The sequence below is a fragment of the Fundulus heteroclitus genome, chromosome 1 (genome assembly GCF_011125445.2).
Source record: "Fundulus heteroclitus isolate FHET01 chromosome 1, MU-UCD_Fhet_4.1, whole genome shotgun sequence".
Taxonomy (NCBI): Eukaryota; Metazoa; Chordata; class Actinopteri; order Cyprinodontiformes; family Fundulidae; genus Fundulus; species Fundulus heteroclitus.
The window spans coordinates 21,338,456-21,364,727 of NC_046361.1; the positions used below are offsets into that span (position 1 = coordinate 21,338,456).

The 26,272-nt window shown below is 40.3% G+C and overlaps 2 protein-coding genes across 3 annotated transcripts; both read left to right on the forward strand.

Moving 5' to 3' along the window:
* Nucleotides 1-3,483: 3,483 nt before the first annotated feature.
* On the forward strand, nt 3,484-5,297 carry LOC118556094 (dnaJ homolog subfamily C member 22-like). Its single transcript, XM_036137036.1, has 4 exons — nt 3,484-3,562; nt 4,004-4,607; nt 4,692-4,984; nt 5,080-5,297. The coding sequence occupies exons 2-4, from the start codon at nt 4,061-4,063 to the stop codon at nt 5,254-5,256; spliced, it is 1,017 nt and encodes a 338-aa protein (XP_035992929.1). The 5' UTR covers nt 3,484-3,562; nt 4,004-4,060; the 3' UTR covers nt 5,257-5,297.
* Nucleotides 5,298-6,864: 1,567 nt separating this feature from the next.
* LOC118563331 (zinc finger protein Eos-like) lies at nt 6,865-19,035 on the forward strand. 2 transcript variants are annotated; one of them, XM_036137747.1, is made up of 8 exons: nt 6,865-7,204; nt 11,624-11,678; nt 12,846-12,953; nt 13,080-13,379; nt 13,487-13,654; nt 15,242-15,379; nt 15,483-15,614; nt 18,215-19,035. In XM_036137747.1, the coding sequence occupies exons 2-8, from the start codon at nt 11,639-11,641 to the stop codon at nt 19,033-19,035; spliced, it is 1,707 nt and encodes a 568-aa protein (XP_035993640.1). In that variant the 5' UTR covers nt 6,865-7,204; nt 11,624-11,638. The 2 variants fall into 2 exon arrangements, with proteins under 2 accessions (XP_035993640.1, XP_035993636.1); XM_036137743.1 differs by lacking the exon at nt 6,865-7,204 and adding an exon at nt 7,234-7,987.
* Nucleotides 19,036-26,272: the final 7,237 nt, after the last annotated feature.

A 26,272-nucleotide genomic window follows, 5' to 3' on the forward strand; every position in this document is an offset into this window, starting at 1 on the left:
AACGAGCGCATGTCTGTTAGTAAGATGATGTTTGTCTTAAAAAGCACAAATTTATTAATCATAATTTTTTGTACATTTAAAAACATTAAAATTAAAAAATTTGGTTTACTTTAAGACTGCTCAATTTATGTACAAAGTAAAAAATAATTTGTTGCCAGCACACATTCAGGGTCTGTTTTCGATCAGGGACAGTGCTTATGATCTCAGAGGGTATAAAATGCTCAGAAAACCAAAAGCAAGAACAACTGTAAAACAACATTGTATTTCTTTTGTTGGGGTTGATGTATGGAACAAATTAGATCAGGAGCTAAAAGACTGTACAACAGTAAAAAAGTTTAAAAACATATTTAAGAATAATACGATAAAAAATTATGAATCATGTGAATGCAGTTAAGAGCTTAGATACTGGGTGCGTTACCTTTTTTTTTCTCTCGCAATATGCTATTATTGTAGAATAATACTTTTCCTAAAATCATAAGCTGGTATGTATTATAAACAGTAGCCATCTTTTTTATCTTTTTCTTTGTTTTTCTTTTGCTTTCTAGTCCAATGTAAATTTGCTTTGCAGGGTGGGCATTATAAGCTTATTGCTTCTGCCAAGACACCCTTTTTCAGACTGTTTTAATTTATGTTATATGGATATATGGACATATACTGTCGTTATTATATACATGTGGGTCTGAAATAAATAAATAAATAAATAAATAAATAAATAAATACATAATTACTTACACTATCGTAATTAGAAGAAGAAGCCTATACTCAATAACGTTTGATATTCCTCAGATTTGGTATTTTTGACACCCAGTGTGATATTTTTTACAGCTACCTTGAGAGAAAACATTCACCATGTCATCACACTACAAAAAGGGAACTAAAAGTAGGTGAAATTTTCTTGAAATTAGTGTATTTTCCTTGATTTGAGCAGCTAAATAAGACAATTTGCCAATGGAACGAGTATTTTTACCTCTAAAATATGATAATTAGATAACCCGCTCTTGAAATAAGATGATGGAGATGAATTGTTGTTATTTTAAGTGCAAAAATCTTATCCCATTGGCAAATAGTCTTATTTACCTGCTCAAATCAAGGAAAATATACTAATATCAAGAAAATTTTACTTACTCTTAGTTCCCTTTTTGCAGTGCACTTACATCCGCCCATCCCTGCATTTTCTACATCCGCTTGTCCACAGGATAAGGAGGGGGAGCTGGTACCACAGTGGTCGTTGAACGAGGGTGGGGGATGGGGCGGACGCACACATTCACACCTAAGGGCATTTAATTTTACAGTCATGTTTTTGGACTATGGGAGGAAGCCAGAGTACATGAGAACCAGCACACACGCGTGGGGGGGACATGCACACTCCATGCAGAAAGATTAATTACAATCTTATAATAATAATAATATTCCATTATTTACATACTGATAAACAAGCCTGCTTGAATTCTAGGAACTGTTCTGGAGCCTCTGAACAGAACATAACAACAGCATGAGCATCTTCTTCACAGCCCAACAGATGCAGTTACACCCAATTGAAGGCCTTTCTGGTTGCAGGGGAGAAAACCAGTGGCATGTCAATCATTGTGGTGCTACTAGTCACAACACACACTAAGTTTCTCATGTTTCTCGTCAAACACTAAAGAAACGTGTTCTAAAATAGACGTTGCATAATACTATGGGTTCCACGGGTTTAAGAAGATCCAAATAGTTTGGACCAGCTACTTTCAATACATTTTACATATGTAGTTATTATGTGAAGGGTACGTCGTGGCTTATCAGAGGCCTCTGGATTCCGCGTCAGAATTTGGACTTTAGGGAGATTTCTAAATAGAAACTCAGAGAATTGGATTTCAGAATACAGAGTAAACACCAATAGTTGTTTGTTGGGAAACAAGTGGGATTGGCTATGTGTTATGGTTCTAACTAGAATTAGCAATGCAAAAATGGTGTTTCTCTCCTTTTAATGGGTTCAAACAGAATGGGAACCTGTTCACTGATAGATTACATTCAATAATATTTGGTATTTGATTTAATGAGATATAAGCTATAAGAAGCTTTAAAAATAGTGTTTCCATTGCTGCTTTCACTACTTTGTAAATGTGCTGCAGCCGTATTCAACGTTGTACCATTCACTACTCAACAACATTGGAATTTTGAATTTCAGCATTGTTCTTGTATTTCCGACAGGGAACTCTTAAATCTCAACTTCTGAGTACAAGTAAACTAGAGGTACACTAGGTACACTACTCCAGATATTTTTGAAATGTATTATTTTTTTTCTCTCGAATGTTTGAAAAGGTTCTGCATCAAGACTTGGAATTTCAATCAAAAACGCTGTAAACCCTTTTCTGCACCAGCAGGTGGCAATTACTTCACATAAAAAAAAAAACATAAAAGGAAATGGTCCTATCTAAGTGTGGCTAAGGTTTTTTTTTTCACTTTATTAAAAGTTGTGGAAAGACATACAACTTAGAAAAACAGTCTGGAACTAAATTACCCAATTTAAAGAAATCATAACAAACAACACCTAGAGGTCTGCTAAGTGTAAATAATTAAGTAATTAGATTATTTTGGTGGATTTATTGCTGTTTTTTCTAGTTTTTATTTTAATGGTGTTCATCCATGTTTTAAGGTCAGTTATTTTGAAGCTATAAACAGGGTATGTTTTTGGAGTGTATAGATAAAGTGGTGCTAGGCTAAAAATTCTCTCAAAACAGCTGACACTTATGTTTTCTTTGAAAGTGCTAGCTGTTGCATTTCTTCAGCCTTCAGTTTTATTGAAATAGCACAAAGAGATCTGGGGAAAGTCATTATTAAATGGCTCCTCTGTTGCTGTGGATTGTGGCACAAAAAGCAAGCCTGAGCATGGGCGAAGTCACCATTTTGAATAGTTGTGAGACATCCAGTTCCTACTTTTACATGCTAAAATAAGCTTTTAAAAATCTCTACTTTTAAAAAGCATTTTTAAAGATCTCAGTCAGGATTATTTTTCACCTAAAAAATGCAGTTTGGATGAGAAAAGGATGGGCAAATGCAACAGAAAATCTTTTTTCTTTCTTTCTTTTTTTACCAACAGGGCCTTAGGATTAAAGGAACATGTGTGATTATAAAAAAAATACATGGTTTTCAAATGTTTAACACTTTATTGTGGCTGATTAACAATCGGCTTCTTTGAGAACTGTTTTTCAGTTTTACCGTCAAGACAACCTTTGTGCTTATTGTTGAATGTACTGAATTGTGTCTATCACTGTTTCAGCAGGGTAAGACTACTTTTACTTGAAAGCTTCTGGAAAATAAATTAAAAAAATAGTTTTGAAATCATTAAAGATATTACCATCCTGTTTTTTAAAAAAGGTTCTCATCAAAGGCACAGTCTTGTGTAGTTGTATCAGTTGTGAAGATCGGGGAGCTCATGGCGGCGCACGTTCTGCATCGAGGCTGCAGTTGAGTTTCATTGTCATGATCCAAAGTCCAACTGTTGCAACAACATGCTCCAACTTCAACTGGGCAAAGCACTGTGAAGGATTTCTCCGGATAAGGATTGGAAATTGAAGACTAAGTAAGTAAAACAGTCCTTATCACACAAACCCAAACGCTAAATATGTAAAACTGACCGATGGGCTTTGTGAAGGGGGAAAGCTGGTTGAAATCTGTTAACTTTTCTGCCTTCTTAGACAGGCGTGTGATATCTTTCTTTTCAACGGCAATCATTTGCGGGGGATAAGTAAATTTAAATGACAGCAGTACAGACTGTGAGCTAAAACAAATCCTACTTATATAACATATTAATCCAAGCAGGAAAGTGAATCGCAGAGATTAAAAATCACTTTGACTTTTCTACCCAAAACGACACTAGCAGCTGGCAGACCAGATCGGTAAATCACAGCGTGTAACACGACGTGGTTTCAGTGTAGCTCATGTTGGATTAAAAAAAGTAATAAATTCAGTTGGACTAAAAGAAACTAAAAAACAAACATAACTTTGTGTCCCTCCGTCGCAGGAACTGACCAAGGATGACCGCTCACTAGGCCTGAATCTGATCCACCGTGGCCACAGCATGGTGAAACGAGTACTGGTAGCCTACGCCCTGTGGGCTGTGGGTGGTCCTCTGGGTCTTCACCATCTCTACTTGGGGAGAGACAGCCATGCTCTGCTGTGGATGCTCACCCTGGGGGGCTTCGGGTTCGGCTGGGCCCGAGAGTTCATACGCATCCCGGCGTACGTCGGCGAGGCCAATCGAGACGCGGGAAAAGAGAGACTACCTCACAGAGAGGGACTCCCACCTGTCAGCCCCGTCAGATTCGCCGGACAGGTGTGTGTCGGGATCTACTTTGGCACGGTGGCTCTGATTGGACTGAACTCCCTCAGCTTCTTTTACTTGATCGTTCTGCCCTTAAGCGTGGGCGCCGGGGTTCACCTGGTGTCCAATGTCGGTCAACAGACCGCAGATCTCCAGAAAACCCTGACAGCCTGTCTCGTGACATCCCCGATATTCTACGGCAGCTCTCTGTCGCCTCTACCCATAAGCTTGGCTGCTAGCGTCACTGCCTCCCAGAACCGCAGGTTCAAACCTCCAATAGCACACGGCAGCCAGCAGAAATTAGGTGAGCTCGACTAAACATCCAGAATTCTTTATCGAGCTCATAAAAACCCAACTGCATTATTTCCCCCCTCACCTTTTCATTCAGGTCCACGGCTTTACAGGATTGGCTTAGCTTGGCTGGCCTTCTCCGCTCCACTGGGTTACTGTTTTTTCTACAACACAACAGCCACGCTGTATTACCTGTCCGACACAATAGCTGCGCTGCTGGACATTTTCTGGTTCCTGCCTTGGCTCAGGAGCGTGCTGGAGTACTTTCTTTTAATGCCGTACCGTATCCTGTGCGCCCTGACCGGAGGGGGGTACCACGAAGAGGCTTGGAGGAAGGTGCTGGAAATACTGCTGAAAGAGTACACAGAGAGAGAAAAAGAGGCGCTGAAGGTGAGCAGGCTATGAGTGACGGGTTAACGTGCCCATGCGCTGTTTCTGGTTGACTATCTTTTTACAGCCTCTGTGTTTGGATGTTTGTGTTCAAGATATTGTCACTGGAGACGGAAGCATCGCCGGAGGAGATAACCCGGAGCTACAGGGAGCTGGCCAAGACATGGCATCCAGACCACAACCCAAGCAATGAAGCTGAGAAGATGTTCATGAAGGTCCAGGAAGCTTACGACGTCCTGATGCGGTGGCACAAACCCCAGCGATTCAAATAGTAGCACCGCGTTTCTTATAGATTGGCCCCTGCAGAGTTTCTCTAACATCACATGTGTAGAGATGAGCACCGTGTTCATGGACCGCCTCAGTTCCAATAAAATTATCAATTGGATTGAGATCGGGAGGGTTTGCAGGACACGTAATTAGGTTGATCTGGATTCCAGAAACAAAGCTTTGAATGCTCTTTGTTCATTTGGAAGACAGATCATGACAAAAAAAAAATACTTCACCATCATGAACCCTTTGGGAGCGAGAATGTCTAAAATATTAATGTAGCATTGGCTGCCATCCAGGCTCATTTACCCGACATGCTGCTCTATATGGTCTGTGCATTTGGAAATTTGGTTGATATTATCAGGCAGTCAGCTTCGCATGTTTCATTGGGATGGCGGTAAACAATTTTCCAACACCATCTTCTTGGCTTATGCAGATTCGCCCTGTTTGCGACCTGGTTTGGATGATCATGTTTGAATCTTCCTGCATGTAAATCTCTTTTCATCCAGTCAGTTCCTCTCTGACTCATGTTTATGCACATATGTCTTTGCTTTTATTCTGGCATTTTCTATTGTCAAGGGAGACTGCTTTGAATTTTCTGTCCCAACACTCTGAGGTTTATAGTCTTCCTCAATAATTCCTTTTTTTACAACTTTCCCATTTTATTTCTGCTTTATCCAAAATTTAGGAATACATGAATGAGAACAACCAACCTATCTTGCCTTGTTTTGGTGATCTGCCTTCCTCCCACAGTCCAAAACCATGCATGTTGTTAAATGTAGATTATAATGTGTTTATGTATCTATCAATGGCTACTAGGGTCACCTGTCTTCTATTTGGCCTTATGAGGGGCTGGCGACTTGTACTCTGTCTTCTTTAGTATTGACAGGTGAATATAGGCACCAGCAGCCACTATGCGACTTTTGAGTGAGTATAGAAAACGGATGGAAATGTTAATGGAAATAGAAATATGATGACGTGTAATAAGCATGTAAGTATGTATTTTTTTTATCCAGTGACATAGCTCTACTTAACTTAACAATTGAAGAATCCAACCTTTAGCTTGAGTACATTTATTCAGTATTAGTATATATATATATATATATATATATATATATATATATATATATATATATATATATATATATATATATATATACTTTTGAGATGTTCTAACAAAGCCATGATGATGCTAATGTTGAGTCAGATGTTTAGCTTTTAAATTAAATGAATTTCTGCTTTTAACATTTTTATTTTATTTTATTTTATGTAAAGGGCAACAGCTGACCATCGTCCAAGAGAGTTGTTTCCATAAGATTTTGCCAAGGGTTGTACTTTTGCCCATGAAACTTCGTTTCCACCTGTTTGATTTCACCAAAAACAACAATGTGCTGCCATCTTGTGGTAAAACTGTAACATTAAGAGAAACAACGTCATCACAATTCTTTTTTCCCCCTGCTGTCATTATCGGGCGTTTCAGCAGGTGCCACATGTGTCAACCCATTTATAGGCTAAGTGTTTGCTTGAATTGTAATCACGATGACTGCAAATTAAAAAAAAAGAAAGAAAGAAAGATGCTTTCAGACCTTTAGTATTTTGCTGGTCTGCTTGACTGATAGGTCCCGGGACTCATACTGTCAACCGGGCTCCTTTCTTTTCTAATAGTCTGTGTTGATTTACGAAGCCATAAATGTAAATGTTTGTCTCTTATGTGTATCGATGCATTCGACAATCACTGGATCAACAGCTCTGTCTGTATCCCAGCATGGGCCCGGAAGTTGTTTGGGTTTCAGGTGGAAAAAAAAAAAAGGAAGAAAGAAAGAAAGCAGCAAAGACAGAAAGAGGAGAGAGAAGAAGAAGGAAAAAAAAAAGATCCAAGGGATGCTGCCGTCGCTGGGGAAAACAAACAGCCAGGCAGACGACTAAAGAGAAGAGCACCGATCAGGCCGCCAGGTAAGGAGGAGGACTCCGCCGCCCATCCGCCGCCGCTTGATCGGAGTGCTTTTTTTTTTTTTTTTTTTTTGAATAGTTGCTGCGGGTGAATGCCGTTTGTCGTGTGGTCGGGTGCCATAGCAACGGCTGGTGAGAAACATACAGCCCAGGTCGGTTTGACGCGCTCGGTGTTGGATGACAGCTGCGTTCATGCGGACAATCCGCTCAGTCGCAACTCCTGCCGCCGCCGCCGCCGCGTCTCGCCGCTGTCTGGAGCCGATCGGAGCAACAGAAAAAAACAAAAAAAACAAAACAAAAAAAGAAATCCGCCGAGAGGGCTTTACAACAAGTAGCTGCGGATTCATCGAGAGCGACAGAGGCATGCCACTCATCTGGAGACACGCATGATTCAGTACACGCTCGACAGCCCGAGGGCCGGGAAGGACTGTAAAGCGAGGGTCGGCGCCGACGCGCGTCCCCCCGCTCTTTATTTCTCTCCTTCTGTCTCACGTTCAGCCGCCGTGGCCCCGGTGCGGCTGGCGCGTCTCCCGGCTGCATCAGCGCCTGTTGCTCCCCATGCGCGGCCAATGCCAGGATATTAATTCTCCCTGAGATGAGCCGTCTCCGCCTCCCTCCCCCTTCGCTCTCCAAAGTCCATGTCCACTGTTGTCATCCATTCCAGCAGCGAGAGGTGCAGCCGCCTTGTACGTCTTGGTCTTTTTTCCCCCCCGTTCCCTTAACGCGAACAGCTCTGTCTGCTCTCAGTGAAAAATAAACATGTTGGCGGCTGTGTCTAAAGACAACGTAAGTCAGCGAGAAAGTGTCTGGTCTTGGTGTATCTATATGTGTGTCACTTGGTTATTGGATAACTGTTTTATGTAACGTGCACTATATGCCCCTTTATTGTTAATTACTTGGCAGTGATGCATGAAGTAAATAGGGATAAATTATGAATGAGTAAAAAAATAAATCTGTTTGACATTATCCAATTAAAGGCTGAAAATTAGGACCATCATAATGTCATAATACGATCATAATAGCAGTTTAGATTTGATAGCTTTTAAGTTAATGTGATAAGGATTTTTGACTTGATTAGTAGATGTTTAATCAGGATAACTCAATTAAATGTTGAGGGGGAAAGAAAGTTGTGTTCATATGAAGTGTCAGTTTGCTTGATGTTTTCCCTTAAATCTTAAAAAAAGCCCATTCAAATTGTCACTTAATTTCCATTTTTTTAACTTATTATTATTATTATTATTATTATTATTATTATTATTATTATTATTATTATTATTACTACTACTTAAGTTAAGTGGAGCACAACTTCTGACTTGAGTAATACAAGGTAATACAATATTTCTGTAAAATAAATATGTAGACAGTTTTCCTAGGCCTTCAGTACATGTTTTTTTTTGTTTTATTTTTACAGTAACCATTCCAGTGAAATCATATAATTATTTATTTTTTAAATGATCATTCCTTTTTTGGTCTTGCCAGATTTCCTTCAACCAGGATTTTAGCTCTGGCTGGTTCACATGTTGAGCTCCCAAGGTGAATATCTTCACTGAGTACATTTTAAAAGTTGAATAAATAAATAAAAATAAAGTGCACTTGATCAAATTTTAAGTCTGTGCGTTTTACTAAAAAACGCCCGCAGCCCTTTTTTAGTAAAACACACACACTTAAAACTGAATCTAATTTAGAATTACGAGGCTATTTAAAACTTCAAAGGGTAGCAAACTAGTCCGTGAGCAATGTTTATGTTTGAGTACGCAGTTTAATCAGCTTAATCAATCTTAATACATTTATTTACTTTATGTATGAAAACAGCAAAGAAATAAAAACAAAAAAAAATTGACATCAACTCATCTGGGACTGCTAACAGAAATGTACTATACCTTCCTCCATGTAAAACTCTGAAGAGGATGTTGTTTCACTTTTTTTATTGTCGACACAAAAAATGACAGATTTAAAGAATTTTCTTTTGTTTGGCTGAAAAGCCGTCTTTTAAAATTGCCTTTAAGTACCTAGTATACAAGCTTGGATTGATGAGCATGCAAGACATTTTTACAGCTGAAACCTGCAAGGGTATGATGGTGTCTACTTATAGCTAATAGACTCAAGCTATTTAACTGGGTTAGCTATTAATGTTGCACTGCTGTGAAAAGGGTTTTGCTTATATTTCTTCTGTGATGATTGATATGTCATACCTAAATGTTTCAGGTCGTAAATCACCAGACTAAATACAAAAAGTGGTTTCACATGATGATTTCATCTATTAAGGTAATAAAGCTATCCAATACCACCTGCCCCTTTTGTTGATTCAACACTTAATTATGATAAACCCTAATTATTTTTTGTAAAGCCTTATTCAAGTCCCATAGCTTGCCCTGACCACTGTCTGGCTTGAATCATCAGCAAATCATTCAAGTAGAGGTTCGTTGACAGGAAGTAGGCAAAAAGCTCTTTAAAAGCAACATATGCTCCCATTTAAAGGAATTCAAGAACGGATCAGAAGCAAAGTCACTGACATCGATCGGTCTGTCACCATAACAAACAGTGGAACAAGGTGGAGGTGGTGTGATGGACTGGGGCCGCTTTGCTGGTTTAGGACCCAGACAACTAGTCATAATTGACGGAAACATCAAGCTTGTTCTCTATCCGAAAATTCTCCAGATGAAACTGTGGCCATGGGGGATGGACAATATGGACTTTAAAAAAATGATCACGATAATTTGTGGCATTTATTGCGATAAATATAAAAGGGATGATTAAAATGTAAAACAAAAAGCATCAGTATCATATTTTGGCAATACATCTGTCACTGCATCCAGTCAAACACTGCTCTAAAAGCAAAACCTTACCCATTATCAATCAGGCAGCTTTACTACACCAGCGACATAAAGGGGTCCAATGGCACTGCTAACAGTACAAATAATGGCCTTGAGTTAAAGTTTCAAATATATGGATTTAATTGTTTCTCTAATGAAAGCAACATTGGAAACAAATATCGCCCAAACAGAGAAAGTAAAAATCCCAACAACACTGTTGGGCTTCACCAGCATCATCAATTCAAATGTGTCGTCGTCCTGCTAAATCCGAATTCTTATCACCACAACCTAATAACTCCCTGTAATTATGTAGAATGTGTTTTCAAACAGAGATGGAGGCTATAATCACAGATGGAAAAAACAAAAAAACAAACCTAGGGTCCTTAGTGTTAATGAAGCAACCATGTGAACTTGTTGTGTTTCTTACCTGTGGAGTGAAACCGTGGAACAGCCTCAGAGCAGAAATGCAGGAATGTCTGAACATCATCCAGTTTAAAGAAAAAGATTTAAGCATATTTCACTTTAATGGTATTTATTTGAGGAGGGAATGGCTTATTAATATGTAATGTGCTTGTATCTCATGTGCTGTATGTATGTTCGCATTCATGTATGCTTTGTTTAGCTGTGCATGCATTCATGTGTGTGTATGTGTAAAAACACAATATAATGCCAAATGTAGGTTCTTAATGCACTCGTGTTATCTTAAGTTAAAGGCCAATGCGGAATGTTTTAATATAACTATAATGCCTATTGGCTACAGACGGATCCATCAACTTAATGAGACCAGGACAGTTTTTATTTTGAGGCACTGGGGTAGGATTTAAAACTTCTTCCTGCCCCATTTTGAACACAATCTTGGGCTTTTGTTGTGAGAAGTGCAAAATCTCTGTTGTTATTATGTTATTATTATTATACTTTTTCTGTTTCTTTAACTCTTTTATTTTCTGGTTACTTTTTTTTCATAAAATAACAATCCAAGGGATGATAATTACCCCTCCCTACCATCCATTCGTGACCTCAAGTGAAATTTGAATACAGGAATTCCCAATAATCCAAGCATCCATGTTTGATGAGGTCTGATAAAGCCCAGAACTTCATTTTTTTAAAACCTTTTAAGTACACTTATTGTAAAAAAAAAAAAAAAATCCTCAGCTGACATCATATTTTCCAATTGTTAGGACAAAAGCAAAACCGATCAAATGTTCCACATCAGAAAAATGCTCTTTTTGAGCTTTAACCCCTAACCCCACAAATCTTTTTTCATGTTGGTTTCAACTCCTCCTTTTGAAACTCTTTGCCAGACGTTTTGTATAAATGTCAAGCATCTCATTTTCCTTTGTGAGACAGAAGAGGATCTCCAGAATACTGAGGCAGTCAGACAGATATCAGGTTTCTTTAAAAAGTGTGTTACTTTAGTACATTTTGTTTCAGATAATCGTTACTGAAAGCATAGATTGGTCTGCGGTTGTACCATTCACCAGCTGATTAGCATATTTCATGTTAACAAAACCAAAGGTATCTGTTTTTAACATCTAATATTTCTGGGTATTTTTTTTTTTAAAGAAAATTTTATGAATGGAAGCTAATAATGTGTTGTATTTTTTTACAGGCATCTGGTGAGAGAATGAATGCTGATGAATGTAATGGACGCTCATATCCACAAGGTAAATTTAAATATATATTTATTTGTTCAGAAATATATATTGCACTAAAAAAAGTTTTGCACTCCCTTCAATTTTCTTAAAGTTTACTTATAGGTAAACTTTAAGAAAACTTTAAGAAAATTATAAGTAGCCAAACTTTCTTGTTATCTTTCAAAGTTGTTTTCATTAATAGTTTAAAGAGGTTTCTCTCTTTTTGTTTACAATAAAAATAGGCATAAGGACAAGTGTAAAACAATCAAATGTCCTATCTAAGTTCAAGGATTTATAAAGTCAGACATGAGCTGGACCTGTTTGTTCTGTGAAGTGCCTTAAGATGACACTTGTGGTAAATTAGTGCTATATAAATAAACTGAATTAAGCAAACCTACAGTGGATGGACAGTATTAGAAAGTCTTTAAGAAGTAGGGAAAATTATCCAGGAAAGACTTAACACAGAACCTAAAAGATGCTTTCGTTTTAGGAATCATCTTACTCCTGCTAATATGCCATAAACTATTTTATGTTCATACAAATGCCATTGCTTTGTATTTTCCTTTCACATTCTGAAGTAATTATCTTTGTAAGTGGCTATTGTAACAAAGTTAGCAAAGATTAAACATTAATTGGGTCTTTGCAAAGTTGCTTGTTATACTTTTAAGACTTTTCTTGAGCGAAAAAGTACATTCTGTTCATATAGCATCTTTAGAATCAAATACAAAAAAATTACAAAGTAAATAGAAAATGAAACATCATTAACAAGTCCAAACACTAATTCAACCATACATATAAATAAGAAGAATTAGAAATGGATATTTTTTTAAATATTCAAGACCAAAGGAAGCCCAATCCAAGTCCAGTGGTTCCCTTTTAATCATGGCTAAATGATTTATAGATCAAGCTGACAACAACAACAACAAAAATACTTTTCTCTAAAAATGGTCAGGTTCAAACTAAATAGAAGTAGAAACACAGCAAATGGTCTATTATTCATTTAAATACTTTGAAAGGCCTTTTTTATAAAAGTAAGAATGTTCTGTGATTTGGCTCCTTGGAAGAAAAATAACATAATAGATTTATTCTATGAATACAATTTCACATAAAGGACATTTTTCTGCATGAGAGAAAGACAAACCTGTGTGCACTTTGCCGTTTTAAGGATCACTTTATGAAGATGTATTTGTGTTGTAGGTAATGGAGGAGATTCATTGGCAGAACAGGATTTTTATGCTGGGTTGCGGGCCACTTCTGCAAGATCTCCTAACAGCCAGCAGTCCTCGCCACACCGCTCCCTAAGTGGTCAGCCAATATACCAATTTCAATGATTTCAACCTTACAGTGCATGTCGCATTTTTTAGTTCAAAGCATGTATTCAAGTAAATGTATTTCCTCTACTTTCAATTCAAAAAAAAAAAAAAAAAAAAGACTCCATTAAGGTTGAGCTGTGCAGCGATGAAGAGTCTTCAGGTGCCCGACAGTCTGAGAACAAAGACGCCGTGAGGAGCGACGGTGGGAGAGATGACAAAGTGGGCCCTGCCGAGGAAGGAGGCGCCCCGTTTGCCGGACCGGGAGGAGACGCAGGAAACATTTACAACGAGATGGCCACTCCTAACTCTGCCTCGCCCGGCCCTATCCGGCTGCCCAACGGGAAGCTGCAGTGTGAGGTGTGCGGGATGGTCTGCATCGGACCCAACGTGCTGATGGTCCACAAGCGCAGCCACACAGGTGAGAAACGGGCCAGGGACCGCGGTCGCTCGTCACCAATGCCGCGCGGATATTAGCACATAATAAACGACTTAATGAAGCCCAAACATCCGTGCACGCGTCTGCAGGTGAGCGTCCGTTTCAGTGCAACCAGTGCGGGGCCTCCTTCACCCAGAAGGGCAACCTGCTGCGCCACATCAAACTTCATTCAGGAGAAAAGCCTTTCAAGTGTCCCGTTTGCAACTACGCCTGCCGTCGGAGAGACGCTCTCGCCGGTCATCTGCGCACTCACGCAGGTAATTCTTCTGATCGTAATACAAGCCTGGCCTAGAAACATAATGGCTTTCAAGTGCCATATCCACACTTGGGCCAGAATCAGCCTGTGGCTAATTGGTATATTTTGCTTTAAGAGCGGCACAATACCTAATTTGTGAACCATCCATTAGGTGTGTTTTTAAAACTATCCACAGAGTCAGGATGAAAAGGTTTCACAGGCAAAGTGTTTCGCTGCTTCAGTGTCTTCTGAAAGAATTCATAAAGCAACACACGGTGGAAAGAAAAGGAGCCACCGTGCTAAGATCAGTCAAAAGCTTAGCCTGCGTTAGTATTCACCTCCCAAGACTTTTTACGACCATCTTTCCCTGCAATCACAGCTGCAGGTTTTTTTGTGGCTATGCCTCTACCAGCTTTTCAAGTAGAGGCTGACATTATTGTCGGATTGGATAACAGATTCTCAGCTGATTTAGGTCTGGACTGAGCCAATTTAATCTAAACCAGCGGTCTCGAACTCCAGTCCTAAATGGTCGGTGACCTGCGGATTTAAACGTCGTAGCTCTGGTTGTGTGTTTAAGGGTTGCTGTCCTAGTGGGAGGTAGACGTCCGTTCCAGTCTCGAATCTGTGGCAACCTCCCACAGGTTTTTCCGCCATTGTCATCCCCACACCTTGATGCTTGCACCACCATGTTTTATAGTGAGAATGGCGTGTTTCAGGGTTAGCTGTGGCAAAAAGCAAACTGGACTTTTCAACAATCTCCTTTTCCGATGCCAGACTTTCATAAGATTTTTGGTGTGCATGACTAATTGTCATCCTGTCAGCCGTTTTTCCTACCTAAACTCTGGAAGGCTGGTCTTTGCACTGGATTATATTTCAGGGCATCAGAGTAAAGGAGGCTGAACGCAAATGCACACAACGCCTTTCAGATTTTGGTTTTTACCATGTACCACGTTCCTTCCCCCTTTACACCTTGTTCCTCTTTGTAGTGAACGTAATGGATGCTGGTGTTCATTTCAAATATGAGAGCACTAAAAGTGGTCCAATTCAAATTTCCTTTGAAACTCAAAGGAAGTAGGTCTTCATTACAATTTTCTGTAACAAAGAAAAAAAAAATGTAGAAAAAAAACGTGACATTTAGCAGATTTAAAAACAGGAAGTCATGTGTGTGTGTGTGTGTGTGTTTTTTCAATTTTTGAGCCCATACATGTGAACAGCAGGTGTTCAGATAGAGTGTTGATACAGTCGGTCTGGATGTGATCGGGTCGAGCAGGTTCATTTACAGAGAAACGATCACTGCGAACTGGATTTCGGCGAATTGACGTCAGCGCTTCCGACGGCTTACCAGACTGGAGCGTTGCGGTGACGGGGTTAGGCGTTTTCTTTACCGTCACTTTCTGGTTTCAAAAATCAATTTCAGGAATTCCTAATCAGAGGGAAAATCCAGTCTCACAAGCCACGCCGTTAGTGTGAATTCTTCTGTAAAATCCCCTCCAATGAACAAATGCATTAAATCTCTCACTTTCTATGGCGTGAATAGTCCCGTATGGATCGGGTAATTATGCCTCTGGTTCTACAGACAGTCATTAAAAAGCTTTTCCTCTGATTTCAGTTTCTTCTCCGACGGTGGGAAAGCCTTTCAAGTGCAGCTACTGCAGTCGCAGCTATAAGCAACAGAGCACACTGGAGGAACATCTGGAGCGCTGCCATAGTTACATGAAGACTCTGGACTCTGCACAGATGCCACCGGGTAACACCACCGCACGGAGATGAAACCCAGACCCTGAATGAATTAACTTCCGTATGAGGCCATTTGTCAGTGTTATTAAGTTTGGGGTTCTCCCCCTGTGAAGGCGAAGAGTCGGTGAATCTGGAGGCCATCAATAAACCTGCGCTGCAGCCGTCCAACGAGAAAAGGCCGTTTGTGGACAGACTGACTGTCAGCATAACCAAACGCAAGAGGTCGACGCCACAGAAGTTTTTGGGTGAGTTGGTTCGAAGCTAGAGCAGCCTGTATTTACATACACCGATTAAACGCACAGATATCATATTAAAGGGGATCTATTATGCTTCTTCTCAAACAAGTTACCACAGGTCTGCAGGCTATACAACACATGTTCATTACATTTTGTGCACAAAATCATTTTCAGATAATGAGATTTCCCCTCCTCAGTTCTGCCTATTTTGAGCTCCTTTCGGAACAAGCTGTTTTGAGGGCTCTGTCACATTTGTGCAAGTTAGCTGTAGCTGGCCACACCCCCTAACTCAATGTTTATACCCGCACTTTGTACACATGAAAATGGCTGCCAACAGATGCACAGTGGTACAGCAGTATGTCTTTGACCCTGAGTCAGACCAGGAAGAAGTGGATTGTTTCCAAATGGACACATGGTTACTCATCAGTAGCTCGTACTCAGTGTTAGCTTGTGCTAAATAGCAAACCATGTTTCTGCCAAACAGACATTTTTACTGCGCCTACAGCTGTAAAACCAGCCGATGAAGTGGGCGGAGCTCACCTGGGTTGCTAAGTGAGGGGCAGTGCCCGCCGATTGAGAAGTAACAATTGGGAGGTTTTTGAAACGGCCCATTTTCCAGACACCAACTAAACATTTACTTAGTGCCAAAAAAAACCCCGGCCGATTGGACTGTTCCAAGAAGCAGTAGAGACCCAAGTGGAAGTACAAAAAAACATGCAAAAAGGTCTTAATTTACTTTTCATGATGCAATCGAAGAGTTCACAAAAACTACTTTTATTCATTTTAAAAACAATGACCATAACTGGTTTACATTTATTGTGTTTTTTTCCTAGTCCAACAGGGGTCATAACTGTACATATGGGCTCAAACATATGCATACACCCCAAAATTACAATATAATAACAAGCATATAGCTTAGTTCTGACTTAATATTTGGTGATTCTTCTTGACAGAAAAGGAAGAGCCCATTTAAGCTGGTTTCCTGCTCCAGACCTGGCTTTAAAGCACAGACCACACATTTAAAATGGGGCTCAGCTCAGGACTGGTTCAGAAACTATGATAGCCTCCTTTATCTTATCCAAAATCAGTTTCGATGTGTGTTTTAGATCATCCTGTTGGAACAATCACTTTATGTACCATACTGCTGTTTGTCTGAAGTGAAGCTGTATAATTTATATGTAGTGCTCCTCCTTTATTATTTCAATCCCTTTGATGGATACATCAGTATTATTGGTTGGGAAATAGGCCCGCAGCATAATGATGCCACCACCAAGCACACTCTTTGCCTTCAGGATCTACCGCTCAATCCTTTTGTCTCCGCTGACGATAAAACTTTTCTCCAGAAGAGATTTGGCTTGTCCATCTAGGCAGCTGTACTGTAGACGTCCCTTAAACTTGGTGGTGTTTATTTTGTAACCTCTTCTCTTCTTTCTCTGTCAGCCGTCTTTCAGTCTGTGTTGATGGTTAATGGGCTCTAATGTAAACGGTGACAGTGGTGTCCAAGCACTTTCTAATTTATGATCAGCTTCAGCCTCGGTCGCTGTTGGGCTGATCATGACCCTTCTAACCAATTTCCTCTCCACAGAGGTAACTGAGCCTAAGAACACCATAGCAGCTGTCAAGCATGGTGGCGGCAGCATCATGCTAAGGATTTGTTTCACTGCCAGTGGACTTGGTGCATCATAAAAAAGGTGTATCAGCTAAAAAAGAAGTAGGATTGCCTCACTTCAAATCGACAGCTTAGATGGAGCCTGAACACAGTTGGGTGGTCCAAAAAGGACAAATGTCAAAAACTTTGCTTCTGAAACGAAATCTGTTAAGCTTCTTGAAAAATGTGGGGCTACGCTTCAAAGCAGGGTCCACGCCAGGAAGCCAACGAATTTAACAGGAGCCTGTCGACTCTGATAGGAAGAGAGGCCAACTATCCAGCCAGAGTTAAGACAGGACGACATGTTTGTTCCTTGGAAGACATTTAGCTGCAGTCGAACCTTATGGAAAACATGTGTGTGTCATACTACTGCTGAATATTTCAGGATTAACCCTCGTTTTCTTGAGTCTTTTCTCCCTTTGCTGTTTGCACAGTGTCACCACCACAGGCCATGGCCTTTAGCATCTCAGCCACTAAAAATAAACAGCAGTTGTTGGCGGTAAGGGTAGTTGAAGTCCACTCAGCTGCCCATATAAAATAATAATACGCAGCGCCTGAATGCATGATTCTTTACATATAATATGCTCTTAAATATTGTGGATTGGAAATATAAGACATTAGAGGACATACACTGGGCTAAATGAGGGATTGCTGCAAAGCCATGTACAATGCAGACGACTCTCCCTGCGGCTCTATGCTTCTCCAGGAGTGAATGCTGCTTGTCGAGATTTTGAAGCAACCAACTTATCAATCCCTTTATATAGGACATTTTTGACCAATCTGTATAATATGATTGATTTTGGCTTTGTAAAGTGCCTCGAGATAACATGTTTCATGAATTGGCGCTATATAAATAAAATTGAATTGAATTGAATTGAATTGAATTAAATCATCAAATATGGTCACTCTATGGGAAATTCGTCCATAAATAGCATTTATTGGTGATGTGCTTCTTTTGCAGGAGAGAAGCACATGCACCTTGAACCACCAGAAGCACCTTACGAACTGTCCTCTGGCTCTGAAAAGGAAGGGGATCTCCTGAGCTCCCATTCTGCCGGAGACCCGTCCGGTCTGGTCAGCTCTCACCTCCACTTTGCGAGAGGCAAAGTCGAGAACCACGAGCCGCCCTCGCTGCCTCAGCTCCACGCCGGCTTCATGACGGACCTGCGGACCGCTGTGGGTGCTCTCAACAGCGGCGCGGCTCCTCAGGGCCCCCGGGCCAGTAGCGGAGTCGGGCTCGCGGCGATTCCGCTGGGCCTCCTCGGGCGGGACGCCGGCGAAGGCCGTGACGAGCATCCCTCGGCCCACAGCCACACCGCCTCGCCCAACGGCTGCCCCGACTCCACGGACACAGAGAGCACGGCGGAGGAGCAGAGCACAAGGGCTACGGCCCCTACGAGTACCTCCAACAACCATCACCTCCACTACCTGACCCCAGCACTGCCCCGCGCCCATCCCACCGCCAGCCCCAGCCAGGCCAAAGACTTGGACGCAGAGTGGGAGAGAGGGGGTCCGGTGCCTCCGGGCGTCGTAAAAAGGAACCCGGGCTCGCCTCGCTCGTCCAGAAACAGTTGGCAGGTGTTAGACAGGGCTGGCAGGCCCGTGCGCTCCTTCTACTGCCGGCACTGCTGCATCCTCTTCCTCGACCACGTCATGTACACCATCCACATGGGCTGCCACGGCTTCCGCCAGCCGTTCGAGTGCAACATCTGCGGCCACCCCAGCCAGGACCGCTACGAGTTCTCCTCTCACATCAGCCGCGGCGAGCACCAGGTGGGCTGAGGACAGGCGGTCACATGGTTACGTAAAAATGGGGGGGGGGCTCACGTTTGTTCTGCACCAGATCAGCTTTAGATCCGTAGTTTAAGTCGAGTGAATCCTGAGCTTACTGCGGGTGGTGTGTCCGACGTGGCACAGGTGAGTGAAAAATCGTTTTAACGCATCAGTTAGATTAGTTTAGACAAATTCAATTATGTAACTGATTGCACTCCCTTATCAAATCACTTGGCAAACTGTAGGTTTTGCCTCAGAAGTGCCTTCATTGGGGATTTCCTCTGAACACACACAGACACACACACACACTCTAACGCCACGCAAACACACTCCCACACTAAAGAAGCTGGTGCTCGAGAAACCCGACTAGCCATCCCTTTCCTCTGTGATTCCCGAGGCGATCGCATCCAAGAGGCCACGTTGACATGCAGTCGCTGAAAGCATTTAAACACTTATCAAAAATATACTTTACTCTGCGCGCACCAAGAGCTTTCGCTTCAGCTTAGTGTGTCAGCGGAGCTACGTATGCACCGAGAGCTGTGTGCCTCTTAGTGTGGGAGTGTTTTTTGTTTTTTTTTGTCACAGACGAAGCACAGACGTGGATTGCCTTAACTCTTACAGTGGTAGCTGTTGTAGGAACACGTATAGTTTACAGCAGAGTTCAGCAGGGTGCGAGGCAGGCATGGGCCGGTGTGAGGTTTCCACGGTCTCGTTTGGAAAATAAAATACCGGGGGTTTCGTGGCGTTGCGGCGTTTACGAAGACATTCTAAGATGCGTTGTGTGAAAAGGTTTCAATTCTTTGCTTTGAAACAGATAAGCAACAATTATTCCTACAGCTGCTAAGGTGAAATATTAATTATTACAGTTGTAATAACGTTATCTGAACCATTGGTTTATTTAGTTAGTTATTTATTTTACTTAAGCAGGAAATTTTGAATGAACTCCTGCAAAATCAGTTACTTTTGAGTACAGTTGATGTCCTTCCTGAGAGCCGGCAGAACATTTTCTCTTTTTGGCCCCCTGCTTTTCATTGGGTACCACTGAACTACAACAGGCTTATTATTCCCTGGTTCATTCGGTTCTGAAACAGGGTTTCTTGCATGGTGTTTAAAAGGCATAAAAAAAAGGATCTTTAATCCGGTCGTCTCAGTTTTAAAATTTCAAAAAGTCTTAAATTGATTTTCCATCACATCTCTTTACATGTGGCCACATCTTCGATTTCTTTGCGTCCCCATCTTTTCCTTCTTTTAACCGCCCACCATTTAGCGATTCACTGAAACGTGTGAAAACAAATCTGTGCATGAAGCCGTCTTATTGCGGTGATTTTTGGGAATTAAAACCCCGACAGTCTTGTTACCAGCTCCTTATCTGACAGGATCCAGCTTAAATAACGTAGATTTCCTTAGCTGTCTGGAATATATTGTCCAGAGCCACCGTGATGCTTGCTGTGTAGGCTGGTGTGTAAAAGGCATTTAAATTAGGTGAAGCAGCTGACTCACACGCCAGAGCCATAAAAACCCAAACCCCTCCTTCATGTCCTGCTACTAATCAATAAAGGCCACTCGTGCTACAAAGCTGTTATTTAAAAATAAAGCATATGTTGAAAAAGTCATATTTAACTGACTTAAGTAAAAAATTATTAGGTGATTCTTGTAGATCTTAGATTTAATTAACAATCGTCTTAAAAAGAAACACCGTTACTTTCTTCTCTAATCTGCAGATTACTATTTCATCCTGTCCGACTTCCATTTGGTAACTGTAAAGAAAAAATCCTATGTAATTTAACCAAACTACCAATCAGGGGGAGTTTTTATTTTAAAGTTAAGTGGATTACGGAGGGAAATGCTCATAAAAGCAGCTTAAATCGCCAGTATAGTTGATTAAATTGTACATCATTGTCTGAAGACTTTATGTAAGATTCTTTTTCCATTTATTCTGACTCTGACACTCACCTTGTCCCACCGACTCATAAAACATGACAGATTCTGACCCCGGCGTAGAATAGAAATAGACATTACTTATCGCATAACTATATTTTCTCAAAGACAGGGAGTAGGTCATATGGCAAATTACTTTTTTTTAAAAGCGGGTACAAAACATCCAAAAGGCAGGTATGAACAGACGCGTGTACAGCATTGAATGTACCATTTCATACCAGAAAAAGTTGGGTACCAAATGACCAAAACTGCAAAGATATGAAATGGTGAAGGGGCGAAATGTAGTTCTAAAAGGGCCGTTGCCTTAAAAGCTGAGCTGTGTGTATTTGTCCTCGTTATTTATGAGTGAAAATATTTTAAGACTATCTAATTTATTGTTGTTGTGAGCGAGTGGGGGCAAATGGAGGTGCATTTTTTTTTTTTTTAGCAATCTGACCTGCAGTAGGCAAACAAGTGGGGGAGGGGATGGCTATTCAACGATTTGTACTGACGGTCAATCCCAACCATTTCTCTGGGATGTCATTAAAAGGACTTTAAGTCGTGGAACCAGTACGAGATAAAATGTTAGCGCTTTTGAAACCGTAAATCTCGGCACCGAAAACCCGGCCCATGCCTAGCGCAAAGCCGACTGCGTGGAACAAGAGCCTCAGGATGAAGCTAATTCATTGAGTAAAATTAGAACGAAGTAGTTTTTATTTTATTTTTATTTTATTTTTTACGGATTTCAAAGGGAGTTTTAGGATGCTGGTGCAGATCAGACCATGAGCTTTGTCATTTATAAAAGAGCCTCATTGAACGGACCCAGGGTGCTCTACCTCTCTGCGGGATTGCACTTTTTAGACTAGGTTCCCTGCTTATATATGAACGTCTTTACCGAAGCACTTCACTGCTTTACAGCCTCGCTGCGACGAAACACAACAGTGATGTTAACCGACCATCTGATTTTTACGAGGTGTGTTTTCACTGGAGCCGGCCTTCTGCACCTTGGTTTGGGGACTGGGTGAGGGTGAGCCGTCAGCTCGCCTTTTCCACAGTCCCTTCGTGGGTTTTGCACTCAGCAGCCGCAGCTGGGATTTTAAGCAGGTTCCACGATGTAAGGGATTTCAGAGATTATTTAAAAGAGGAATTATTAGCAAATCAGTTTGGATCTCTTCTGTTATTATCTCACTTGTGACTATCTACTTTTAGTGTTGTTTGTTTCTGCCTTGGTGTATTTAATCAGCTATATTCCAAATCTTATCCAGCATATTCCTCAAAGTCCATGAAATGTTACCTCCTGCTTCTTTATAGCACCCAAATACCTTATTGCTACAAGTGTGGTGAATGATTTGATGATGTTAACATCGGGAACATGAATGAAACCAAACTCAGTATTCTTACTTATTATCGTTGGTTTGCTGCTTTATAGTTTAACTCGAGTTTCTTTTACTAGCAAGCAAAATGTACTTGACAACAGTTTAATTAATTAATATATATATATATATATATATATATATATATATATATATATATAAAATGCACTTGGGTTTGATATGTATGCGTGGGCGTGTGTTTGTGTGTGTGAATGGACTACAGCATGGGTGCTTGTCATTTTTCTGCTTTTACCTGAATTGTGAATTATTTTTGAAATGTGAAGTGAAAACGAGGCATGGGTTTTTATTTGTCCCCTCCTCGCGTTGACTTAATGTCTACAACAACAACAACAACAAAAACACACACCTTTGTGAAGGATGTAACATAACAAAAACACTTTTACCTCAAATGTTTTAAGATGTACAACTGCCTCATTAGTTCAATAAAACAAAAAGGAAGAAGAAAAAAAAACAAAAGGATAAAAAAAAAAGGTTATGTCGCTTTCCAAGATGTTCTTGCGGTTACAGATTGCGTGCTCCTTGATATTTTCAAAACTTTTTACTGTCAATAAAGTTGCATTTATTGTAAAAGTTGATTCTGTTCAGTTTGACTGATTGCATCCGAGTCCGTGCGCTTAACCACCACATGAATAATTAAGAATTATGGTTCAGAGCAACAAACAGCGTTGGCACATATACATCACGTTAAAGGGACCTGCAAACGACAATTGCATACAAAATTATTCATGATTTTGGCAGATTTAGATTAGAATTTATTTTCACTCATCAATGAAGTTTCTGAGCAACAATGAGACAAGTGTTTCTTTGAGGATAACAAAAGAGGTAAAAAGAGTATCAATTTGAAAAGGAATTCTCTGTTTTTAATTTAAATATTATATTTATTATATTTTTTAAAGTGCCATGTGAGACATTTCTTGTAGTCTTCTCAATAATTGTTGGAAAATCTTTATTCTCTTGGCAGCAATCAAGCCCTTCATAAAATTGCTGACCAGCTTCTTTTTTTTTTTTTTTTTTGGTGCATGTTTCCACTGGTATTTGAAAGATCCTTCTTTGGAGGTGATCTCCCAGACTTTGACGTTGGAAGGCCTACTCGCCATCACCCTAATCATCAGCAGCTCCCTCTACAGATCCTCAGATTCAAGTAAATGTTAATTCCAGTCAGAGGAAACTTTTTGGTAAAATTGAACACTTTAAGCCTCCGTCAGCCGGGGCTATGACTATTTTGTGGCTCAACAGTGTTCCTTATTAGATTGATTAGGCAGCATTTGGTAATTTTTCCTGCTACGGCAAAGCTTTTGTTAATAACCACAACAAGCTTTATTGTTTAAATAATCAGGTATCCACCAGGCTCAACCGTGATTTTAAACACATCACAGGTTCTACCATGTTGTCATTTATCGCTGAAAGAGGAAGCCAAACAGGAACTTTTATCCCCCCAGAGTTGTATTTTCTTTTACCATGACTGCTGTTTTGGCTTCGCTCTTGAACCTGATATCACTTGCTAAAGCAGTAACATCTGTGTCGCTCTGCTACTAGGAGACACATACAAGGAGAAAATCTCACGGAGCTGTGAAACGGCTATTTTGGCAACAGCTGGAGGAAATATTTCAGTCCTCTCAGTCAATGCTCTCTGTCAGTGTAGTCGAGTCCATCAATATAGCTACATAATGCAGTAAATATACATTTAGTATCAAGATATTACGCATTATTAAAACATATAATAATAATCATCATCTATGACTCGGTTTTAAGCAGCACTTTGCGGGTGGATTTCATTAAATAAGGATGTCATCAAAAATTTCATTCAGTTACGGAATTGAATTCAAAATGATAAACTCATATAGAATCATTACTAAACATTTTTACAAAACAAAACTTTTTTGCTGATTGACTAGAAAATAGCATGAGCCAAATAGATGGAGGAGCCTTTTAATACAGAAATGCCCGACTGTTAATTGGTCAGGGCATTTTTTTTCCAGGAATAGCTGCATCAATGGTGGCTCATAGAAGATGACTTTGCAACACTGAGCAACAATCCAGTCCTTTTTTCTACGTAAGACGCTTCCAGTGTTGACTCTGAAAGAACAAGGAATGCTGCGCTTGTAACCCATGTCCTGGAAATACTTGTGTGTGCTGGCTCTTGAAACAATGCTGCAGTCCTTCACTGCACAACCTACTCAAGGGTTTGGTTATCCCTGCCACATGTGAACCTTTTTCTGACTGCAGTTTTTCCTTTCGCCTAACTTTCAAACACCGGGCTTGGGATACAGCTCTCTGTGATTGAGCACCCGATGTCTAAAGCTATGACCTTTCCTGGCTTGGTGTTAGTGCTTGGCAAATGTCAAGACGGCAGCCATCACACCGACTGTATGGATAGATTTGTGTAAATGTTTTGTGTGAATTAAAAATAATCCTCTGAATTTAATTGGGTGTTTTGATTCGCTATGAAAATCAACAGAAATAAACGCTAAACACATATCAGGGGTGTACGGAGCCCGGGAGAGCTCACTTTAAGTGATATGTTTTTTTCAGGTCGTAATAATTTGTGAGCATGTTTCCTTTAATTAAGCCCTCGAATTAATAAAACGTGAGCATGTTTTCATTTAATTGAGCCCTCGGTAGATCGAGATCTTGAATATACTATAACGTGCTCATGTTTACATGTGTCAAGACAATATTGAGTGCATGTTTTACATATTGTGGCCACGTTTAAGTAGATCGTGCACACAATGTTCTATAACCATGTTCACTAAATGGTGCTCTCGTTTTAGTAAATCGTGCACTCGTTTGAATAAATAGTGCGCTCGTTTAATAAATTGTGCCCTCGTTTTACTATGCTTAAAATGAGAGTTCACTATAGTAAAACGAGAACACAATATAGTAAATTGTGCACAAGATTTAGTAAAACGAGCGCACATTCTCTCAACATGCAAAACATTTTTGCGATGACCCCTCTAGGGCTCCGTAGGGGTGTGATGAACCTAAAAAAAGAAATATTTTTAACTTTTTGAATTTACTGTGCCTGTGTGTTTACGGTCACAGTTGTCAGATTTTTTTTTTTTTGCGCCTGTTGTACAGTTGACGTAGGTGAACAAAAAGAGGGGTAACCTCAGCTATCAAGGCCGTTCTCCCTGTTATTATTTTAATCATCATCCAGAACGATGGAGATCTTTAACAAGTAGTGCAAGAGAACGTCCTCGGTTAATGATCGGCGGTGAGTGTGAAAGTTCAGAGAATGAGGCAAACAGCCTTTTCAGTTCTTAGTAGCTTATCTGGAAAAAAAAAAAGGTGTTTGTGTTAGCAGTAAATAGGACAAACCCAAAACTTAACTGCCTAAACCTTTTGTGACCTTTATGCCTGCATGACAGACTTTTTGTTGTACCTTTTTTTTTTTTTTGTCAGGTTAGCTCTGACCTTTTACTGTCTTCTGCAGTGGAAAATCTGGTTTAGAAGATCCCACATAGGGATTCCAGGTGCAGTTCAAACAGTAGATATAATTAAACCAGACCTTTCATTCTCTTGCTTCAAAAGGAAGAGGAGGGGGGGGGGTTCAGTATGTGTGATTTTTTTTTTTTTTCCATTTAATGAAATACTACGCGTCTAACTTAGCATGACATTAAATGTCTGTTGACGGTGACAACTGCTTGACTGTGGGGATAGAGACAGGTGAGTATTCATCCAGAGGTTCGTTGCTCCAATCAGAGCTGTTGTGTTGTGATTTAGTCGTTTTGGGGAATTATAAGCCTCCATAAAGAGACAAGTCCTTTTCTTTTATCCAGATATTATACATGTGAGCATTGATTCTTGTTTTTACAAGCGTGACTCCATCCATCATTACCAGCCCAAAGAAGACATTTAACCTTTGCATTAAAATGATGAGACATGAGATGTGTGTGCTTTAACCTTCCCCTGCTTTGTAACTTTTGCTTATGCTG